General features: G+C 41.2%; 1 protein-coding gene across 3 annotated transcripts in view; it reads left to right on the plus strand.

Moving 5' to 3' along the window:
- The first annotated feature begins 12,827 nt into the window (after nucleotides 1–12,827).
- LOC110543419 (murinoglobulin-1-like) overlaps nucleotides 12,828–23,251 on the plus strand; it is a 53,124-nt gene continuing 42,700 nt past the window's right edge. For all 3 annotated transcript variants that reach the window (XM_060384153.1, XM_060384154.1, XM_060384155.1), the window contains exons 1-7: nucleotides 12,828–12,989; nucleotides 14,118–14,301; nucleotides 15,201–15,360; nucleotides 15,477–15,529; nucleotides 21,772–21,792; nucleotides 22,060–22,228; nucleotides 22,611–22,695. In XM_060384153.1, the coding sequence (XP_060240136.1) occupies nucleotides 12,904–12,989; nucleotides 14,118–14,301; nucleotides 15,201–15,360; nucleotides 15,477–15,529; nucleotides 21,772–21,792; nucleotides 22,060–22,228; nucleotides 22,611–22,695 (758 nt within the window). In that variant the 5' untranslated portion in view covers nucleotides 12,828–12,903. The remainder of the gene's footprint in view (nucleotides 12,990–14,117; nucleotides 14,302–15,200; nucleotides 15,361–15,476; nucleotides 15,530–21,771; nucleotides 21,793–22,059; nucleotides 22,229–22,610; nucleotides 22,696–23,251) is intronic.

Here is a 23,251-nt window from a genome sequence, read left to right on the forward strand (position 1 = left end):
TCAGGCTGTTAGAGCAATCGGTCGGTCCAAAGCTGGTGCTGTTCTCTGAGGTGTTGAAATCTTTGGAATATGGGCCCTAGCTGGCAGTAGGGATGAAGTTTGAGAATTCTAGCCCAGACAGAACCTCTTGAGCCATGGAGGATGAGGAATCCCTTTCACAAGATTTTGCATACTTGGATGTAAACATCCCTAACCACAATGCTTTACTCACCACTGCATCCCCTTGACATGTAGATCTGAAGTCCCCACCTTGCTGCAGCTGACCCCAAATGGTCCCTTTTATATATCTGAGGGATCGTGGTTTTTGGTAATAAATACTGTTTATTATCAGATTAAAAATTACTTTTCTTTATAAAATTTATTTATTTATTATTAGTTACTGTTTATTCGCTTTGTATCCCAGCTGTAGCCCCCTCCTTTGTCCTATCCCAATCCTACCCTTCCTTCCTCACCTTCTGCCATGTCCCTTCCCAAGTCCACTGATAAGGGAGGTCTTCCCTCCCCTTCCCTCTGACTCAAGCCTATCAGGTCTCATCAGGACTGGCTGCATTGTCTTCCTCTCTGGCCCACCCCCTTAGAGGGAGATGATCAAAGAGCCAGCCACTGAGTTAATGTCAGAGAAAATCCTTGTTCCCATTGCTAGGAAATCCACTTTGATACTGAGCTGCCATGGGCTACATCTATGCAGAGATTCTAGGTTATCTCCATGCATGGCCCTTGGTTGGAGTACCAGTCTCAGAAAAGACCCCTGGGCCCAGATTTTTTGTCTCTGTTGCTCTCCTTGTGGAGGTCAAATGGTGGGAACTAGAAAAGATCATCCTGAGTGAGGTATTCCAGAAGCAGAAAGGCACACATGGTATATACTCATAAGTGGACATTAGACATGTAATATAGGATGTTCATACTAAAATCTGTTCACCTAAAGAAGTTAAGGAAGAAGGACACCCTGGATAAGATGATCAATCGTCACACAGAAAGGTAAATGGGACAGACATCAGAAGAGAAAGAAAACAAGGAACAGGACAGGAGCCAACCACAGAGGGCCTCTGAAAGACTCCACCCAGTAGAGTATCAAAGCAGATGCTAAGACTCATAGCCAAACTTTTGAGTAGAGTGCAGGGAAACTTATGAAAGAAGGGGGAGATAGAAAGACCTGGAGGAGACAGGAGTGCCACAAGGAGAGCAACAGAATGAAAAATTACTTTTCTTAATGACAAAGTCCTTGACAAAAGCAACATAAGCAGAGTTCATTTTGACTCACCCTGAGGACACTGTCTGTAACCTCAGAAGAGACACCGACCACTGCTAATGCCTTAGGTCCTGCAGTTGACCTTCTCTTGTCACACATATCAGACACTCCTGGTGTTAACACTGTCTATGATCCCCAGCTAATGGATATCAAGAGCCCTGGCTTTTACCTGGGGATGTGAGGTTCATGTCAGAGAAGATGTTGCTGGTCACAAGGCTTCTCCCCATCCCTTCCCTGAATCCTTCTTGGAGTCAAAGATAAGAAGGGACCCTGGCTCTGCCATGTAGGCCCAGATTCCTCTCTTTGGTACTCTCACCATGCTGTGGTCCATTGTTGCTAGGCTTCAACTCTCCTCAGAACCTCCACTGTGATGTTGGCTGTCTGTCTGTCTATATATCCATGGAGTCAATGACCCTTCTACTAAACTTCTTCCTGTCTTAGCAATCCATTTCAGTGAACCCCTTGAGTCTGCATCTGAGACCTTTCACAGTTTACCACAATTGGGGAGGCATCTTGGCAGAGTGTCAGGTGGCTTATCACTTCCTGTCTGTCACCAGAAGGCTAAGTACAATGAATACTGGTGCTCCGTTGGTGTTCTCTTTTTTATTCAGTCCAGTATTTCAGGTCATGGGATGGTGCCATATCACATTAGTGTGAGTCTTCCCACTTCATTTAAGCAAAGGTAAAAACATCCCCGTTTTAAGTGCAGATTCCACAGAGTAGACAATATCAAGTGCACTGAACTGTGACTTTTGTTGTTGTTGTTTTTTCATGGTAAAACAGTGAGTTTTGCTCTTCCAGGGCCACCTTGCAAGTCAGGCAAATTAGTCCATATCACCAAGATTCCCTGTGTCTGATATTTTGACTAGACACAAGTTCTTCTTGAAGTTTCTGTGCCTGTAACTTTGCTTCTAGGCTTCAAGAGTCTCCAGTATGCACCAAAAGTCATCTCTGTTCTTCCTGCCATGGAACTTGTCATGGACTTGCTAATCACATAATGCAAGTTCTATTGCTGTGATTTAAAAGAACAAGCCAGACAAGAGCAGCTTAAGGGAAACGTGGTTTCTGCTTGTTCATAGTTCATGGGTGTAGTCCATCATGGTTGGGAGATCAAGGCAGCAGGAGGTCGAAGCAGCTGGTCACATGATATCCACAATGAAGAACCAGGCAGTGATTGTATATATGCCTGTTCAACATGAGGAAGCAATGTGTGCTCTGTGTGCATTTGTGGACAGGCATGAGATAAAATGTGTTGTGCAATCAAACTTGTTACAGTTATTAATCTCTGTACCCATGAGGGTAAGTTGAGCAGTTGGGGAGGAAATGTTACCCACAGACATGAACTTAATTGTGGCCACAGACAAAAATGTGAGGAGAGGAGGATCCAAGCAGTGGCGACCAGCGAGCACCATATCTGAGGGGCAAAGATTCTGAAACCACGAACTTGGTGAGTGGAGGGGCTGCTGAACCAAGAACAGTGACATCTTGGCTTCCAGGGAGAAAGGGGACTAACTGTGAGCTGAGACCATTTAGATTCAGGTAAGCAGCAGACTCTTCTGTGGAATTCCCCTGGGGGCTCAATCCCCAGGCACTTCCTCATATCTACCTCCCTACTCCCTCTTTTTAGAGGCAGCAGAGGAGGCCTACAGATTCCTCCACAGAGCACTGTGCCTGTCCCCAAGTGCCAGTGGCTCCTAGCAAAGAAACCCTGGTTGGAATCTAGGACACAGAATACTCAGTCCTCCCTGCGCCCACACCCTCTGGCACATCCCCAGGGAAAGGTGCCATAATCTTTCCCTGGCAGAGGTGAAGGCTACTGAGGGGACCTGCAGAATCCACCACAGAGCACTGTGCCAGGCCCTAGTGCCAGCAACTCCCAGCACAGGGCACAATGCCAGTGGACACCAAGACCTGCTGTTCTAGCACCACTGAGCTGACTGTTAGCCTACACCTGCATTTGCCCCAGCAGGATAAAACTGGAGAGTAGAGAACAAGGGGAACCCCTGTGCTTTCCAAGTGGTCCTGCTGGAGTGTGAGCGCACCTTCAAGGGAGTGATTGCAGAGGCCCAGATCCAGGGTCTCTCTAAGCACGCAGCCAGACAACAGATCCCTACCATCCACACCCCTATTGTGGGCAACATAGGGATTCCTGGGACAGCGTTCTCAACACTGAAACCCCTGCTCTGTGGGTCTACCAGTGAATTCCAGGCAAACAATTGCTGGAGCCCAGACAGATCTGCATACCAGTGGCCTGTAAGTCACTGAAGCAGTCAGGGATCTGCGCCTGTGCACTGCCCCATAAACAACACCTGGGAATAGTACCAGAGTCACATTCCTCACTTAGGTGCTGATGAAACACCAACACACACTCTCAAACAGTAGACCTCTCTCATCTTAAAAAACATTCCAGAAACCAGAAAAAGGCAGTCTGAAGTACAGACAAACAAACAGTGAGGGTAACAGATGAGCAGATGGCCAGAGGCCTGTGTAAAAACACACCCAACAAAAATCAGGACATCATGGCTTCACCAGCAACCACCAAAATCAATGAACATTTCGATCCATCAGAAACACAAGAAAATGACTTTAAAACTAGGTTTATCCAGTTATTAGAGGCACATAAAGAAGAAATAAACAGATCTCTCAGAGAAATAGCCATAGAAATAGAAGCACATAAAGAGGAAATGAACAACTCTCTCAAAGAAATAACCACACAAGTAGAGGCAAATAGAGAGGAAACGAACAAAGCTCTCAGAGAAATACAGCCAAACAAGTAGAGGCACAATTAGTGGCACATAGAAAGGAAATAAACAAAAAAAGTAGAAGCCATCATCGAAAAACAGGACTACACATTAAAACAGATGAAGGAAATGGTGAAAGACATATAAACAGAATTAGAATCAATAAAGAAAATACAAGCAGAGAAAACCTTGGAGATGGAGAACTTAGAGAAAAGATCAGGAATCACAAAGGTACACATAACCAAAAGAATACAAGAGATGGAAGAGAAAATCTCAGGTGCTGAAGATACACCTGCAGAAATTGACACGTCTATCAGAGAAAAAGGAAAATCACTTTTTCTTCTAAGCAGTTCAGTCTCCAAGTGGGTTCCATAGTAATAGGACAGGGACTGTCTCTGACATGAACTGATTGGCCTGCTCTTTAATTACTTCCCCCTGAGGGGGGAGCAGCATTACCAGGCCACAGAAGAAGACAATGCAGCCACTCCTAATGAGACCTAATTGACTAGGATCAAAAGGAAGGAAAAGAAAACCTCCCCTATCAGTGGACTTGGAGAGGGGCATGAGTGCAGAGGGGGGAGGAAGGGAGGGATTGGAAGTGGAGGAAGGAGGGAACCACAGGGGGGATACAGAGTGAATAAAGCGTAATTAATAAAGAATCTTTTAAAAAAACCAAATTGCCTGATTAATTAATTAATTAAAAGGATATTTAACTTACTCACAAAGTATTTACTCTTGAGATATCAATCAGTCTCAACATTATTGTACTTCCCAAAATATTTTAATGCACCTACTAGTTCTTCCTTTAAAAAAAAAAGAAAGAAAAGGGAGAATCAGAAAACTCCCAAAGAGAAAACATCCAAGAAATCAGGGACACTATGAAAAGACAAAATCTAAGAATAATAGGAGTGAACAAAAGAAATATTCATTGGTCACTAGTACCTATCAACATCAATGGACTCAACTCTCCAATAAAAAGATGCAGACTAACAGAATGGTTGCAGAAACAGGATTCAACATTCTGCTACATCCAAGAAAAACACCTCTGCAACAAAGATAAACACTACCTCAGAGTAAAGGACTGGAAAAAAAAGTGTTTCCAGCAAATGGACCCAGAAAACAAGTTATGGTAGCTATCCTAATATCTAATAAAATAGACTTTCCATGAAAATTAATCAACAAAAGTTGAGGAGGGACACTTCGTTCTCATCAAAGGAAAATTCCACCAGGAGGACATCACAATTCTGAACATCTATGCCCCAAGTACAAGACCGCCTACACTTGTAAAAGAAACATTATTGAAGCTGAAATCACACATCGATCCCAACACCTTAACAGTGGGACACTTCAACACCCCACTCTCACCAAGGGACAGATAATCTAGACAGAAGCAAAATAGGGAAATAAAGGCACTTACAGAGGTCCTAAATCAAATGGACCTAATAGATGTCTACAGAACTTTTCACCCAAACTCAAGAGTATCCCTTCTTTTCAGCACCTCATGGAACCTTCTCCAAAATAGACCATATACTTGGCCACAAAGCAAGCCTAAACAGATACAAAAAAATTGAAATAATACCCTGTATTCTATCTGACCACCATGGACTAAACCTGGACCACAATAACAACAGAAATAGCAAAAAGCCTACACGCACGTGGAAACTGAACAACTTGCTACTCAATGACAGCTGGGTCAAGGAAGAAATAAAGAAAAAAATTAAAGACTTCCTAGAATTCAATGAAAATGAAGGTACAACATACCCAAATTTATGGGACAGAATGAAAGCAGTGCTCAGAGGAAAATCCATAGCACTAAGGGTCTTCAAGAAGAAGTTTGAAAAATCTCATACAAGCTACTTAATGGCCCAACGGAAAGCCCAAGGGGAGAAAAAAAAAAGAAGCACTCTAGAGAAACAGATGGCTGCAAATAATCAAACTCGGGGCTGAAATAAATCAATTCAAAACAAATAAAACTATTCAAAGAATCAAGGAAACCAAGAGCTGGTTCTTTGAAAACATCAACAAGCTAGACAAACTAAAGGCAGAGAGAAACTATGCAAATCAGCAAAATCATAAATAAAAAGGGAGACACACCTACAGACACTTTCCACTTACAGAGGAAATCCAAACAATTATTAGGTCATACTACAAAAGCCTACATGCCACAAAATTTGAAAATCTAAAGGAAATGGACAATTTTCTTGATAAATTCCATCTACCAAAATTAAGGCCAAATCAGGTAGAAGGATTGAATAGTCCTATATTTCCGAAGGAATTGAAGCAGTCATCAACAGTCTCACTTCCAAAACAAGGCCTGAGCGAGATAGTTTCAGTGCAGGATTCTGCCAGACTTTCCAAGAAGTGTTAACTATAATTCTCTTCAAAGTATTCCAAAAAATAGAAACAGAAGGAACATTACCAAACTCATTCTATGAAGCCACAGTCACCTTGATACCTAAACCACACAAAGACCCAACAAAAAATGAAAACTTCAGACCTATCTCTCTTATGAACATTGATGCAAAAATACTCAATAAAATACTGGCAAACCGAATCCAAGAACACATAAAAGATATCATCCACCATGACCAAGTAGGCTTCATCCCAGGCATGCAAGGGTGGTTCAATATATGGAAATCCATCAATGTAATGCACCATATAAACAAACTGAAGGAGAAAAACCACATTATCATCTCCTTAGATGTCTCCTTAGATGACAAAATCCAACACCTATTCAGGTTTAAAGTCTTGCAGAGATCAGGGATACAAGGCACATACCTAAACATAGTAAAGGCAATATACAGCAAGCCTATAGCCAACATCAAACTCAATGGAAAGAAACTTAAATCAATCCCACTGAAGTCAAGGACAAGGCAAGGCTGCCCATTCTCTCCATATCTCGTCAACATAGTACTTGAAGTCTTAGCCAGAGCAATAAGACAACTAAAGGAGATCAAGGGGATACAAATCAGAAAGGAAGAGGTCAAAGTGTCACTATTTGCAGATGATATGATAGTATACATGAGCGACCCCAAAAATTCAACCAGAGAACTCCTTCAGCTGATAAACACCTTCAGCAAAGTGGCAGGATACAAAATCAACTCAAAAAAATCAGAAGCCCTCCTATATACCAGAATTTCCTAAAGGATCCTGTACAACAACCGATCATCTGGAGATTCAATGCAATTCCCATCAAAACACCAACACAATTCTTGCAGACAATGAAAGAAAAATTCTCAACTTCATATAGAATAACAAGAAATCCAGAATTGCTGAAACAATCCTCTACAATAAAAGATCTTCTGGAGGTATCTCCATCCCTGATCACAAGCTGTACTATAAAGCAACAATACTAAAAACTGCATGGTACTTACTGGCCTAGAAACAGACTGGTGGATCAATGGACTCAAATAGAAGACCCTGAAATGAACCCACACGCTTTGGTCACCTAATTTTTGACAAGGATGCCAAAACCATTCAATGGAAAAAAAGACAGCATCTTCAACGAATAGTGCTGGTCTAACTGGATGTCTACATGTAGAAAAATGCAAATAGATCCATACTTATCACCCTGCACAAAACTAAAGTCCAAGTGGATCAAGGACCTCAATATAAAACCAGACACACTAAACCTGTTAGAAGAACAAGAGGGGAAGAGCCTTGAACTCATTGGCACAGGATACAAGTTCCTGAACAGACCACCAACAGCAAAGGCTCTAAGAGCAACAATCAACAAATGGGACCTAATGAAGCTGAAAAGCTTCTGTAAAGCAAAGGACACTGTCATTAAACAAAACGACTGCCTAAAGATTGGGAAATGATCTTCACCAGGCCTATATCTGACAGAGGGCTAATAGCCAGAATATAGAAAGAACTCAAAAAGTTAAACAACAACAAATCAAGCAATCCAATGGAAAAATGGGGTACAGAGCTAAACAGAGAATTCTCAATAGAGGAACATTGAATGACAGAGAAATATTTAAAGAAAGGTTCAACATCCTTAGTCTTCAGGGAAAGGCAAATCAAAATGACCCTGAGAGTTCACCTTACACCCACCAAAGTGGCTAAGATCAAAAACTAAAGTAACAACATATGCTGGAGAGGAGGTGGAGAAAGGGGAACCATCCTCCACTGCTGGTGGGAAGGTAAAATTGTACAACCACTTTGGAAATAAATCTGGCCCTTCTACAGACAATTAGGAATAGTGCTACCTCAAGATCCAGCTATACTACTCCTAGGCATATATCCAAACATGCTCAAGTACACAACAAGGACATTTGCTCAACCATGTTTGTTACAGCTTTATTTGTAAAGAAAATGTAAAGAGAAAATGCCAGAAAGAAAAATGCCAGAACGTGTAAAGAGCCCAGATGTCCCTCAGTTGAAGAACGGATACAGAAATTGTAGTACATCTACACAATGGAATATTACTCAGCAATAAAAAACAAGGAAATGATGAAATTTGCATGAATAAATACTAATAAAGAAGAGATTTTATTAGGATACAGCACCAGGTCCTCATGGAGCCAGGACTGCCCTGGGAGCACTCTCAGGATGCAGCTCCGAATTACATCAATTCCTAAGAGGGTTCCTAAGAGCAAACCTCACAAGGCTCTGTGCTTCCTGCCTTCCTGCAATCCGGGTTAAAATCACAGAGTGGCATACTTTCTGTCTATGTGCAATCAGGCACACATCCTGCCTACCTACAGGAAAGCACACATCCCACGTGCTGGCAGGGGCAAGTAAACTTGTTCACAGGAGTGAAAACACGTGGCTTTTTATCTTACATAAACAAATCAGGCCGTTACAAGAACTGCTCCAGGATTCCTGGAAGCAATCTGTCCTTGGGCACATGGGGCTTACAGGTTAGAGGCATTTTTGTTTACTATTTCTCTTAAGCACATTAATTATTAAGCTTTTAAACATAAAGTTCCTGTCATGACCACAATATTCTGTTTTTTCCTGATTGTTTGTTTTCAGTATGTCTAGGAAATATGTTTTTCTTGAACTATATACATCAGAAATAACCAATATTTTTATGTTAAAATCAGAAAATACCTCGTGTATTCTTCTACTGTTTTTGTTTAAGATACTCACACATACTTTGAATTATAAATCTTAAATAAATCTTAAAGCATATCCGACTTCTGTTTCTGACTTTCGTGGTCACAGAACTGTGGAGTAACTGTATGAGTTGCAGAAAGCTAAGGAAAAGACGAGATACTCATGTCTGCATGGAAATACTGCAGACTGCACTGCAGAGAGGGAGAGAATTATGTGGCTGAATTCATTACACCAACATCTCCAACCTCTGGGTTTGTGATGGCTGAGAAAAACTCCATTGTGTGCTAGGAAGCTATTCTGAGCTTCTAATTTTCTAAAATGTGAGCTCACTGCAAATCTGACTCCTTGCCCATTCCTCAAACTTGTAAAACTAATATAAGTAAAAGATTGCTTCGACTTTCTAAAACCCACTTATCACTGTGAAGTGGGGAGTGCAACAGCTCCTTTCTCAGCGAATACTGGGAGAGAGAGAGAGACAGCTCCTCACAGCTGAGAGGAGTAAAAGCAGTTTCTCACTAGGCTTCACATGTCACTCAAATCAGGTAACTGTAGCGCCCACCTTTGAAACCTTTCCTCTAGCCGGTGCTGCATAACACATCTTCTCTTTGGGATTCAGTCTGTCAGCCTGCTAGTAGTGATTAATACCTTCGTTTGATGATGATCTAAGTCGAGTGTGTCTTCACTTGCCTTGGACTCCATAACAAGGGTCTCCAAGGAAATCCAGGCTTGACCTTCACAGCTTCACATAATGGCCTCTCTGGGCCTCCCAGCTGGGTCATCCCTGACACACCTCTGGCCTTAATAACTCTGCCCAACTATGAAGGTAGATTCCACGCTCCCTTTCTTGTGTCCTTGACTCTAGAGACAGGACCATGTGACTAACACTACCAAATTTGCTCCCTGATGGAGATGGACTGGGTTCTCCTCGTTCACTTACACATGCATTGGCTTCTTGTTAATGTTTTCTATCAGGACTTAAGGTTTTCTTTCATTTCTTTTCACCAGTTGGAAATTTAGTTGGTGGAATATTGCCCTGAGGTCCCTACTCTTCTTATACCATTTAGCATCAGGCTCTTCTTTAAACTTTTTATCTTTTTGAGCACTGGACTTAGTTTCATTACCTTTCCTGGTACACCTCCTCTCCTCAAAGTGCACATTTTGTATTTCTCTTTGTCCAGGTCGCTCCTTTTCCTGATAGAGCTACAGAAGAGTGGCCACCAGTGACCACATGGCAGAGTCAGTACTTGGCTGTCTTCAAAGCTCCTCGGCCATTAATTCAAAACTCTCCAATTTAGCCCCGGGCATATTTAAAACAAGGGCAACACCCAGCCTTATTCTTTTCCAAAATTTGACAAGAATGGTGTCAAGGCTGCCTACTAATGTTCTTCCCCTCTGACACTTCTTGAGCTGGGCTGTCATAGTTACACAGCCCTCAGCATGGCTCTCCCTGTTCCTAGGATGGCCCAGTCAGCCCTGCCTGAAATGTTCAACTGCTTTCTCAATCCAGAGTACAGAAGTCCACATTCTGCCAACAAGCAGCATGGTCAGGCCTGTTCCAGCAGTACCCCAGGCCCTGGTACCAACTTCTGTCTTAGTCACTGCTCTATTGCTGTAAAGAGATACCACAACCAGAACTAGAGAGATGGCTCACCCATTAAAGACTAGGCTCACAACCAAAAATATAAGAGATACCACAACCAAGGGAACTCTTATAAAAGAAAGCATTTAATTGGTAGCTGGCTTACGGTTCCAGAGATTTAGGCCATTGACAACATGGCAGAGAATTTGGCCATATGCATTAAGACATGGTGTAGAAGAAGGAAATGAAGCTACATCCTCCTGACCCACAGGCACAAAGAGGGAAGGAAGAGTAAGAGAGAGAGAGAGGAAGTGACTAACATGGGCTTTTGAAATCTCTAAGCCCACCCACAGTGCCACACTTCCTCCAACAAGGTCACACTTCCAGGCTTTCTCATTCTTTCAAACAGTACCAATCCCTGCTGACTTGGCACTCAAATAAAAGGCCATAGGAGCCAATCTTAGCCAACAACCCCATTAATGAAGAAGACAGTCACGCTAGAGGTTTGACACCTTTTTTGCTTAGGCATTGTTCCTGTCCCTATATGTCTGCCACCAGGAAATCTGTTTGACTCCTTGTCTCTCATCTTGTAACACCATGACAGCATGTTCAGATAACTACACCAGCCATCCATTAGGGTTTCTAGGCCCTTGGTCATTCTCTCAGGCCAACACATGAACTAAACAGTATTCTAAACAGTATTTTTATATGCTTTCATTATTTCAACCATTTCATGTTATACTCCAAGTTTTTGTTTGTCTTATTTCCTGTGGGACCTCTTAAAGCTTGGGCATACCGCAGCACTGTTATTCCAACAAAGTCTTTCCATTTCAGACATGCCTATGTTGCTCTGCTCTCTATACCCATTGCATAAGCTTTCTCAAGACTCAGATCTGTACCCTGCTTTCTCTTTCTACTTTAAAACTTCAAGTAACTAGGATAGCATGTCTGCTTTCTAAAAGGAAGATCTCTGTGAGTTCTGAGCCTGGATTATGCACTATCTCAGATGACATGCCCTGCCATTTGATACTATCCTGCAGTGTTAGAACTTCTTAATGTTTCTGTGTCTATCATTTCTACCATCACCTATCAGAAAGTTAAAGCTATGCATTGTCATGCTCAAAAAAAATAAATAAAATAGAAAATAGGAAGTTAAGAGGAAAAATTGTAATTATTATTTCAGTGGAATTTGGACAAAAGGGGCCAGTTCAGGAGTTGGTGAGACTTCCTATTGATGATTAACTAGGGTTCAGAGGTCAATCAATGAAATACAGAAGTTGTATTTCTTTTTCATCCTTCACATGCTTACCCTAATCCCCTTCTAGCAGGTTTATTCCTTTTACTTAATGTCTCAAGATTATAATTGATTTCTCTTATACTAACCTTAATAAATCAGTGTGGTAGGATCTTCGCAAAAATCAACGTCCCTATGATCTAGAATAGAAATGCTAATGTGCTTCCCAACTCATACCTTAATGTCCTTCCAAAGGAACTGAGTTGCATCCTGAATAATAATCACTTCAGAACTTGAAGCAACCACCGTTAATGCACAGATTGTATTTGGCTTCCTAGTAACCCACAGCAATAAGACTTTGCAAGTGTGTCTCTATATGAAATTTGTGGACTTCTGTTCTGACAAGAAGATTTAGGTACAGTGACTTGTAATAGGTGATATTTTTATCTTTCTCAGTATCCACAGTTTTCCTTTTTACACAAAAGACTAATAAAAACAGATTCTTGAATAATCAGATAAAAAAAACACTGAAAATCTCCAACCTGGACTTCTCCTGTTTACTCTCAAATGAGGAAAGAGAGAAATGGAGAGGTCTCATTCAAAGTAGTGCTAAGAGATTGTAGGTGAGTAGAAGCAGTGAGGTGACAAATGTCACACAATCACAGCACAGTCATGTACTGCAAAGATTTATTGGGCATTAAGGCTGAGAAAGCCTTCTCTAATTCAAACCAAGCAGAGTCTATGTGCATTATGGGTTTGCATGGCCTTGACCCTTTACCAGCACCATCCACCATCTGGCACCTTTCCTGAGACTGTTGTAACTTATTTGAGTTGTCCAGAGGCCAACACTGAATGCAGTTACACTAACAAAGATCTCTTGCAAAAATTCCACTCTTCTATTTAGACACCTTTGGCAAAGCTTCCTGTTTGCACAGAGTACTCATAAATAAGCCAGGGTGGATTGGGGAAATCTCTGGAAACAGGGTTAAGAAAGAGGACACCATAGCCCTGTCCTCCTGTCCTTTCTTCCTACACCATGTGGAAGAACAGACAGGCTCTTCCCTGTCTCATTTCAGTTCTTCTTGTCTTTCTGCCTTCTGCTTCCTCGATCCATTCAGATCCGTGAGTACCGCCAAGGCCTCTCCTATATCATTCCTCCTCCAATCAAAACCATTCCTTTCCTTTCACAGTCCCTTCTCTAAAACACCTCCCCAAAGTCTTTTTTGCTTTAAAATTAACAAATAGGAATTATATGTGTATGTGTGTTTCCCAACTTTAGGATTACATGATTATGTATAATCTTTTTGTTTTTAGAACTCTAAAGCGATCAGTATTATGTGATTTAGAACAGCATTCCTCCTAGATACCAGGAATATCTAAAATCCCAGTGGTCAGAGAAATTCTTATTTGTTGAACCTTCTTACTCACTTGGAAAATGACCATTTAAACTGTTGGGACTCTTGGTTGGAAATGAATAGGCTACAGTCTAACCTTGGTACAGGTGAGACTTTGGGCACACCAGAACTCTGTGGATGTTTGTGTCCTATAACAACACTCCTGTTAGGATCAAGGGCTTGGATTAAACTACCAGTAGAACTTGTTTGGTGTCCAAAGTGTCCACATTATTAGAATTTCATTGTTAGCGAATTTTTCTGTTTTGAGATTAGAAAAATACTTTTATGAACCTGGTGATACTGTGGTACAGCAGTGATCAGATAGATTTTTAGCTATTTTGAAAGAAAATCTGTAATGCTAGGAAAAGAAAGAATGGTTTCTACAGAGAGCTTTTCACTCATGCTCAAGTGTAATATAAGTGAATTATGCAACTCTGAATTTCACAGTCATATTATAAATTTGAGGGTGAAGAGTACCCAAAAATAAAAACAGGGTACTGAGTTCTTTCCCAAGAATTAAAAATTTTAATGAAGAACAGTTCTCATGAATGTTTCTGGAAAATATAAATATTCCCTGCATATCTTCATTTAAAGAAAAGAAAAACCTGCAAGAACTTGAATGCTGGCTACTTAGTTCAGGGACCACCTGTCACTTGAACCTGCCTTGGTGGGTGTCACAGCTGATGCTGAGTTATCACCACTAAAAAATCAATAATCGTCCTGCCACTCTGATGTATCATGCTGTCAACTGCCATCTCAGGCTGTAGAAATATGGAAGGCAGGGGTTACTGTGATGAAACTACACTCTTAAACACTGATATCTGTCCTGGGCTGGCCCAAACTCCTTCCTTTCCAGGAAGTATATGGTGCTAGTCCCTTCCCAGCTCCTCACTGAGACCCCTGAGAAAATCTGCCTCCATCTATACCATCTGAATGAGACGGTGATGGTCAGAGCCACCTTGCAGTCTGGCTGGGGAAACAGAAGCCTGTTCAATGAGCTTGTGGTCGACAAGGACTTGTTCCGCTGTGTTTCCTTTACTGTGAGTACCAGAAACCTGTTCTGATTTGTTTATACATACATGTACATATGTGTGTTGATATGCATCTATAATACACATACAGATTTCTAAAAAAGATCACTCTAGAAACATATCTGTGACTTCAAGACAGTAGAAATTTAGAAATTTACCCAATTAAAAAATACCATAGGTTTTCACACCTAAAATGGGAAGAGCCAATTCTTGTACTTATGCTACTTTCCCAATGAATTTTCTCAAAAGTTTAAGCACCCAGAGAAAGAGACATTTTTCCAATGCATAGTACATTTTGCTAGTGAGTCACGAACTTTCAAGTAACACTCAGCTGATAAGATGATAGATGTCCTATATAGGGCAGTCAGAGGACACTTTGCCAGAATTTGTTCTCTTTTTCTGTGGGTCCTGGAGACCTAACTCAGGTTGTCAGGCTTGCCTTGCAAGCAAGCTTTTATCCAGAGTAATAATAATAATATGTAAGGCTTATTCTTATAATAATAATAATATGTAACACTTATTCTTCTGAATAAGTGTTGGTTTCTTGTTCAGGGCCTATCCTCAAGACACAGTATCTACCACCACTAATATATCATCTCCTAATTTCTACCACCATTAATGTATTGTCTTTCCCTCTACATCAGTTTCAGAGTTAGAGCTAATTTTCAATCAAGACCATATTTACTCCATAAAAATGACTGTTTTTTGTGGCTTCCATTGAATCCCATACAATATTGTGTTTTCCCGTCATCCTTTTTTTCTGACAATTTTCCTCCACATAACACTTAAACAAAAATTAATCTGACCCATCTCCTTCCTGTGATGTGGAAGGAGATGAAATGATAAAGGAAATCTAAGAGCTGCAGAGGGTCAGACGGTGAAGGGTCTTGTCTTCCTCTCTTTCTCAGCTCCCCAGACTTTCCCTTTCTGAGGAGAAGGTGTCCCTTTCTGTCCACATCAAAGGGCCAACACATGAATTCAGCAAAAAGACGGTGGTGCTGGTGAAGAACAAAGAAAGCGTTGTCTTTCTCCAGACAGACAAACCAGTGTACAAGCCAGGACAGTCAGGTACGAAGCTGCAGAGTGGGCAAAGGAATTAAGATGCCCTCCTGAGCATGGCAAGAGAAGACCTGAGTCTCTGGGCCTCACTAGAAAATTCTCTCTCTCTCTCTCTCTTTTTCCAGTCAACTTTAGGGTTGTCTCTGTGGATAAAAATCTACACCCCCTGAGTGAGTTGGTGAGTCTTTTACTAGTGGGTATTGGTGGGTTCATCAAGACAAAATGCTACCTTAATATTCTAATTTCCATCCCCTTTCTAAACTGAGTTAATCTTGTTTTATTCTGATCTTTTACCTATTTACACCCCTTTCTCAGTTAAAACTGGCCACTCTATGTCTTCCCTATACGTGAAAGTCCTAATTTTTCAGTCTGTTCTTGGTTAAGTATCTCTGGATTTTCTTTATACTTCATGGAGACTTTCACTGCACGGAACTTTTGAGCTTGATGGTGTTTTCCAGTCATTTCTTTCGTAGTTTCTGTTAGTTTGTGCCATCCTGAAGAAATCCATTCCTAGTTTTGCAGGAGTATGTCTCACATTGTCTGTATTGTTTTTATTATTTATCATTAAACATTTCATCCTTCCCTAAATGAACTCTTTTAAGAATAAAATTGCATTTTACAGTCACTTGTCCTCTGCATATAGGCAAGTTGTGGGTATCTGTGGCATTTGCCCTCTACTACAAATAGAGGCTTCTCTGATGAGGGGTGAGAAATGCTTCAGACTATAAATGAAATAATAAATCAGTAGCAGTTGGCTTAATGTTATGTCCTTTAGCAGCACAATGATAGTGGGTTATCCCCTGGGGTCTAGCCACAGGCTCTTGTGAGGCCAAGTGTGGGTTTGATCTTAAACCAGGCAGAGAGTGGTTAGTTACTTCCATGACGTTTGTGCTACTATTGCACTGTGGGCATGTCTTCCCAGGCCCGTGGTTCTCACAGTTCATAGGGTTCACAGCTGGGTGAGAGTGGTGATTATTTTCTTCTTCTGGTACCATGCCTACACCTTCCCCCTCTATGAAAGCTAGCCAGTAGAGATGATGGTTCCAGTCACTACCAGTGTGACTGTAGAATGTGAAAGCCTAAATTGGACATCAAAATCACATCCTCTCCTCCAAAGGCACAGAGATAATTGTGTCAGAGAGGGAGGAAAAACTTAAGAGCCAGAGGTGAGTATGGTAAGAGCCAGAATAAATACCAGGGAACAGTCCTCTAAACACGGCATGGCAGACATGGCAGCTGCACGTTTGTACTTACACTTGTGTTAGCAGGCCCAAGCACATGCACTATCAAGCCCGACCAAAGCCTAGCATGGAGAGGGGAGATGTACATGAAGCCCCACTCCTAGCTGAGGAGCTCTTGTTAACTGACAGCTACTGGGAAAAAGTCAGTTGTCTTTAAGAGGACAGACACTGGTAAGTCAACCATATTCCAGTGGAAGTCCACACATCCAAGAATAAATGGGCAGTTCAAATGAAATTAATGGGTAAAAAAAAATAGAGAACCCTAAGTCAGATGAGTAGGGAAGGGAGGTAGATCTGGTACAAGTTGGGGGAGTGTTGACTATCATCTTAAAACACTGTACAAAATCTCAAAGAACTAGTTTAAAATTAAACAAAATAATAATCTACTTTTACGTAACTTGTTCTGTGTTAATAAGAAATTACTATAGACACCATTTGTTAGAAAATCTAAATATTCTATTTATCCCAATAACCTGTTGTGTGATTCCACCAAGGATATTTTTTCTATTTTCTAATATTATTCTTTTCTCATACTAAACATCCCAACTGCAGCATCCTCTTCCTCCATTCCCCCTAGTCTCTCCCCTAAACTCCCTTCTCCTCTAGATGTTTTCCTTCAGGAAAGAACAGCCGGTCCAGTGATAGCAACTGAACACAGCACAACAAGATGCGATAAGAATAGGCCCATGCTATCAAAGCTGAGTAAGACAACCCGTAAAAGGAAAGGGCTCCCAAGAGCAGGCAAAAGAGTCTGAGCCATCCAGTCATCCAGCATCTCATTCCTGGCCACACAGCTCCCTCTCGTGGCATGGGCCCAGTCCTACCACTGGGAGCCTTGACTGGTCACAGAAGATGGCCTTTCAGGCTTCAAATCCTCCATTGCTAGGAGTCCTCAGTAAGGTCACTTTCAAAAGTTCAAGGAAGTTTCCACTGCAATAGATTTCCACACTGTACCCTAAATGCCTCCTATTACCACCACCTCTCTCCATACTCTTCCTTCTTTCCCCCTCTACCCTGCCTGATACTTTCTGCCTCCACTCCCACCCCATTCAAAAGATCCATTCTATTTTCCCTTGCTAGGGAGATCACTGCATCCCCCTAAAGCCCTCCTTGTTACACAGACTCTGTGTGTCTGTGGATGATAGTGTGATTGTGCTTTACTTTACAGCTAATATCCATTTTAAGTGAGTACATATCATGTTTGTCTTTCTGGGTCTGGGTTACCTCACTCACAGTGATTTTTCTAGTTCCATTCTTTATTGTATACACATGTGTATGGTTCTTCTGGATAATCCATTAATCCCTTTATCTATCTCTGTAGGCTTCTGACACTGTAAAATTTCCAGTGTAGGTTGTTCTCTTAGTTAAGGTTTTATTGCTTACTGTGTCAAGACACTATGACTATGGGAACTCATATATTTTAAAAACTAAAAAAATTACTTGGTTCTGGCTTACAGTTAAAGAGATTTAGTCCATTATCCTCATGGCACAAAGCATGGTGGCATGCAGGCAGACATGGTTCTGGAGAAGGAGCTGAGAGTTCTACATCTTGATCTGAAGGCAGCAGGAAAAGACTGTGTGCCACACTGGGTGTAGCTTGAGCATTTGAGACCTCAAAGCCCCACCCCCACAGTGACACATTTCCTCCACCGAGAGGATACCTACTCCAACACAGCCACTCCTCCTAATCATGCCACTCCCTATGGCCAACCAGTCAAACACATGAGTCTATGGAGGCCAAACCCATTCAAACCACCACAGTTGTTGATCACTTCCTAGTTCTTTGTGTGTCTCTGTGTAACACATGTTCATTTGTCTGCACATGTGTGTATACACATGTGTATGCTAGCTAGGAGACAATCTTGGGTGTCAGTTTGGGGTGCCAAAAACCTTGAGTTCTGAGTCAGAGTCTCCCCTAGCCTGGGTTGATGATCCTAGCCTTGATGGTCTGGCTAGGCTACCTGGCCAGTGACCCCTCGAGAGTTGTCTGTCTCTGCTTCTCCAGCTAGGACTACAGCAGGCGCTTGTACCTGCTTTTTATGTAGATTCTGCTGATGAAGCCCAGGTCCTTATGCTCCAGCAGCTCGCATGTGACCAACTGACTCTCTTTCCCGTCTTTCACCTCCTGGATTCATCATAGTTACAACACTTTCATTTTTATATTGAGTAAATTCACTTCCATGAATTAATCCTTTCTTCAGAATTTCATCAACTACTCTGAGATGTTTCATACAGATTTTACTATCAGCTTGCAGTTGTACAATCAGCCTAGAAATTTGATTTGGATTTTAATAACATATATATTGCTTTGGAAATAGTCTGAATCATTTAATAGTACATGTGTCTGCCTACTGCACATATATCTAACCATATTTTAGATTTCCTTTTACAGATTCCCAGGTACTTTGCAATGTCCTTCTTAGGCCTATTCAACTTAATTGACTTATTTCCCAAATCATTGTTTTCATTAATAAATGGAATTTATAGAATTTATAATTTGTTGCCTTCATTTTCAATACAATTAAGATTTTTCTATGTATGTGATTACTTATTTTCCATGTTGATCTTGCTGAATTCTTCAGTCAAAATGACTTATCTTGGATTCCAATAGGTTTTGTGTGCCGTTTATAAAGTGATCTTTCTACTACTGTGTAGGGTTCATTTCTCTTCTGTTAAAGAATTAAAAGACAAGAAAAACCTTTAACACATCAGGCAGAACCAGCCAGTGAAGAATGGATTTTTTTTCCACAGGTGAAGAAACACAGTAACATGATTTCACTATTTAATCCTGGCAAGCGTGGAGCTCTCTATATAGCCCAGGCTGGCCTTCATTCATAGAGCTCAGCCTGCCTCTGCCTTCTGATTGCTGGTATTCAAGTGTATGCCACAATGCCTACCTGGCTCAAGTGATATTTTCACAGTCTGTTAAGTGAACGACTGCCTCTTTCTTTCTTGCTTCATCCTGATCTTATAAAATTCAAACTGTAGTTTGCACCCTCTTCCTCTTCTTCAGAACCTAAAAGTGAGAGTGAGAGCTGGAAAGAGAAAAAGAACCTAAGTGCCAGTTAATTCAGAGGGTCAGGAAATAAAGCACACAGTGAGAGATCAGCAGAAAATGGAGGGTGCCTAGTGTCCTGGACCCAGGTCACATTGCAAATAGTGTTTTAACTTATCTTTCAGTTTATAAAGCAGCAAGTTTCCACATAGCTTTTTCATAGATCCTTAGGTTTGGCTAACCCTCCCACGCTCCCCTCTCTTCTCTCCCATCCACACATCATCCCTGCTTAAGTCCACCTGTACTTTGATGTCACCTCCATCAAGCATCTCTCCTACCTTGAGGAATTTCACACCCCAGTGACCCTCTTCTTTCCTTGTTTCCACGGATACTGCAGGTCAAACACATAACTCTACATGTCTGCAGTGATGAACCACAGATAAGAAAGAACACACACAAAAAGAAAGAAAGAAAGAAAGAAAGAAAGAAAGAAAGAAAGAAAGAAAGAAAGAAAGAAAGAAAGAAAGAAAGAAAGACACAGCTGTTGTCTTTCTGAGCCTGGCTTACAAGTATAATTTTTTCAAGTTTCATCCATTTGCCTGCAAATTTTGTGATGTCACTTTTTCTAGCTGAATAGACCTTCATCGTGTACACCTGTACCACACTTTCACCATCCATTGTCATGACCTATCTTTCCGTACTTTCAGAAACCAGTCCTATATCACTAAATCTCCCTTACAACTGCCTTATCAGCTGCGAGAAATGGCTGTGTTCTGTAAACTTGTGGTCACCTAAAATAAATTTGCCTCTGCAGACAGCTCAGTTACGACAGAATCTTGAATGACCTTGTCAGTGTCTGTCTTTACTGTGTAGACTTCACCCAATCATTCAGAACCAAGCCTCCTGCAAAACCTCTGAAAAGGCCCCTCTTGGCTTGGTCAGCAGCAATTCTCCTTTGAAGCAAGAGCAGCTATTGAGGCTTTTCTTCATTTATATTACTCTGACAACAGTCAGGCATCTGTTAAAGTTCTTCATGAAGACGCATGCTAATCCCTTTGTAGCTCATTAGATGAAGAATGGGAATCAAGTACCTTGCCCAGAACATCCCCAAGTTATACATTTTGATTGTATATATGTTAAAAATTATTAAGATTCATTTATATTTTAGTAAAACAGCAGTTACTCACTAACCAGCTCTATATCCTAATAACCACACAGAGAAACTAGGATTTATTTAAACATTTATTAGCCTAATGCGATACGCTGTACAATAATTACTCCATCCTAAAACTCCAAGCTAGTATAGCTTTCTCCCACTCAGATTTCCCAATTTTACTTGCTTTTTGATCACCTCCTAGGTCTAGTTCATTTCTCTTGATGTTTCTTGGTCCTCTCCCCTTGGATCCATCCTCTCTTCCTGTCTTTTCTCTTCCCCTCATCAGACCTGCTCAGCATTGGCAAGTTGGCTTTTATTGGCAATACTGAGAACAAACAGTGACATGTTTACACAAAATTGAGAAGGAGGTGCTTAGAATTAATGTCATAATGCAATGTCTGGATTGAAAGCAGATAGTGGGATAGAGAAATCAGCATTTGAATGAACAAGGGCAAACTGGACACAAGAACATTATGCCAACAGATATATTTAAAGCTAATAACTCCATTTCACACTGCAAATATCCTCATTTAAACAGTGAACTTATAATCTCCAGACTGTAAAGGCTCAGGGTGTGACTCACAGCACATCAGAGAAATCTTACAGATAATGTCCCACAGTTCCATTTCTGAGTCCCTATCGATTGAGTGATTGGAACAACTCAGGTAGTTCTATAATATATACTTAAATTTTCTCTGTGGTGGTTAGTAGGGTTGCAAGCGGCTTTGTAATGGAGATTAAGTCCACCCAATTCTAACTAAAACTACCGTCCTAAGAACCAGTCTATGATTGTATGGAATCTGCTGCCTGTGTGAAATTTCTAGACCAAGGGTTCCCAAACTTCCTAATGCTGTGATCATTTAATACACTTCCTCATGTTGTAGTTACCCACAACCATAAAATTATTTTTGTTGCTACTTCATATGTAATTTTGCTACTGATATGAATCATAATGTTTTGGTGACCCGTTTAACAAAGGGGTCACCACCCTCTGTTCTGAACTAACATTGTTTTCCCTTTTGTTTCAGTTTCCTTTGGTTTACATTGAGGTAAGAAGCTTCAGTGTTTCATATTCAGAGATAACTCAATCCACTGAAAGTACCTTGATGCTGGGGTTTTGTAGAACTACTGTGGGTCAGCAGCCTTCTGCCATTCGAGATAACTGGTTGGTTATGTCCCACCTTTCCTTTATTTCCCTCTCCCCCAGAAGAATATTAGCAGGCTCCCAAATGCTTCCACCATGAGCACAGTGGTCTTAGATGTGTTGTTGTTCTGAATACTTTATTGACTTAGAAAATTTGCAACCTGTTTCACAGGATCCAAAATCGAACCGAATTATGCAGTGGCAGAATATCAGCACAGAGAACGGGCTTAAGCAACTGTCCTTCAGCCTGTCTCTGGAGCCCATTCTGGGCTCCTACAAGATAGTGATACAAAAACAATCAGGAGTGAAGAAAGAGCACTCCTTCACCGTGGAGGAATTCGGTATGCCTGGGAAGACTGTAAAGGGAAATCGGATGTCATAAGTTTCTTCTTATCACAGGATGAATTCTTTTGAACAAACTGAGGTCCAAATGTGCAAGGCTGGGGTTCATCTCAATGAAGCTAAGGCTATCCACCTAGCAACATGGAACTTCCAACAAGTTCTGGGATTTCAGGAGTAAATTACTTGATTTCTCTCATTTAAGTAGATACCACAGTGGTTTGCAAGAAATGATATAATCCGTAACCACTCAGTGTTCTAACTTTATATGAGGGGTGGACTCACCTTAATAATGTGAAATCACCACTTATGTGCAGAGACCTGATCATTTAGGCAACTAGTAAAGTCATTTTCTTCTGGAATTTCTCCTCTCTTTCCCAACAGTGCTTCCCAGATTTGAAGTTCAACTAAAGGTTCCAAAGGCCGTCTCTGTGCAAGATGAAAAAATAAAAGTGACAGCATGTGCAGTGTGAGTTATATCTTTCGATTCTTCTAACTTGAAGGATGTACTTGGGCACGGAATCACCCGGGACAATGTCTCATTGTAGAATATGTAGAAATGTGAAGGCCGTGTCCTTCCCACCTGGAATGGCCCCTGTGGTGTTCCTTTCTCCATTGTGTCTCTTTCTACTCTGCATCACTTCCTGCTCAGTCACTCACTGCATGTGTTGCTGATGGTAATTCTCATGACACCAATGATAAAATCAATTGTATGAGGCAGTAAGGAGTCCCTGTCTTGGAAGACAGAAAGGTACTTAAGAAGAAACAGTGAACCATGTAAAGAGAACACAGACACTAAATTATGGCTCCCAGTCTGTCTCCAGCTCCAGCCGCTGCCACCCAAGTTTAACTATAAAGCATCTGGGTTTTCCACTTGCATTTCAGTACCTCATAAATAAGGATCTTGTACTATAGCAACTAAAACTGCTATTTCAATCTGGGATCCCAGGAAGTCAAAGCCCTGGAGAAATTTGCAAATGTGCCCAAATCAGACAGAAGAGGCACACTTTAGCTCACACTGCTTG

Source organism: Meriones unguiculatus, chromosome 5, assembly GCF_030254825.1.
Source record: "Meriones unguiculatus strain TT.TT164.6M chromosome 5, Bangor_MerUng_6.1, whole genome shotgun sequence".
Classification (NCBI taxonomy): Eukaryota; Metazoa; Chordata; class Mammalia; order Rodentia; family Muridae; genus Meriones; species Meriones unguiculatus.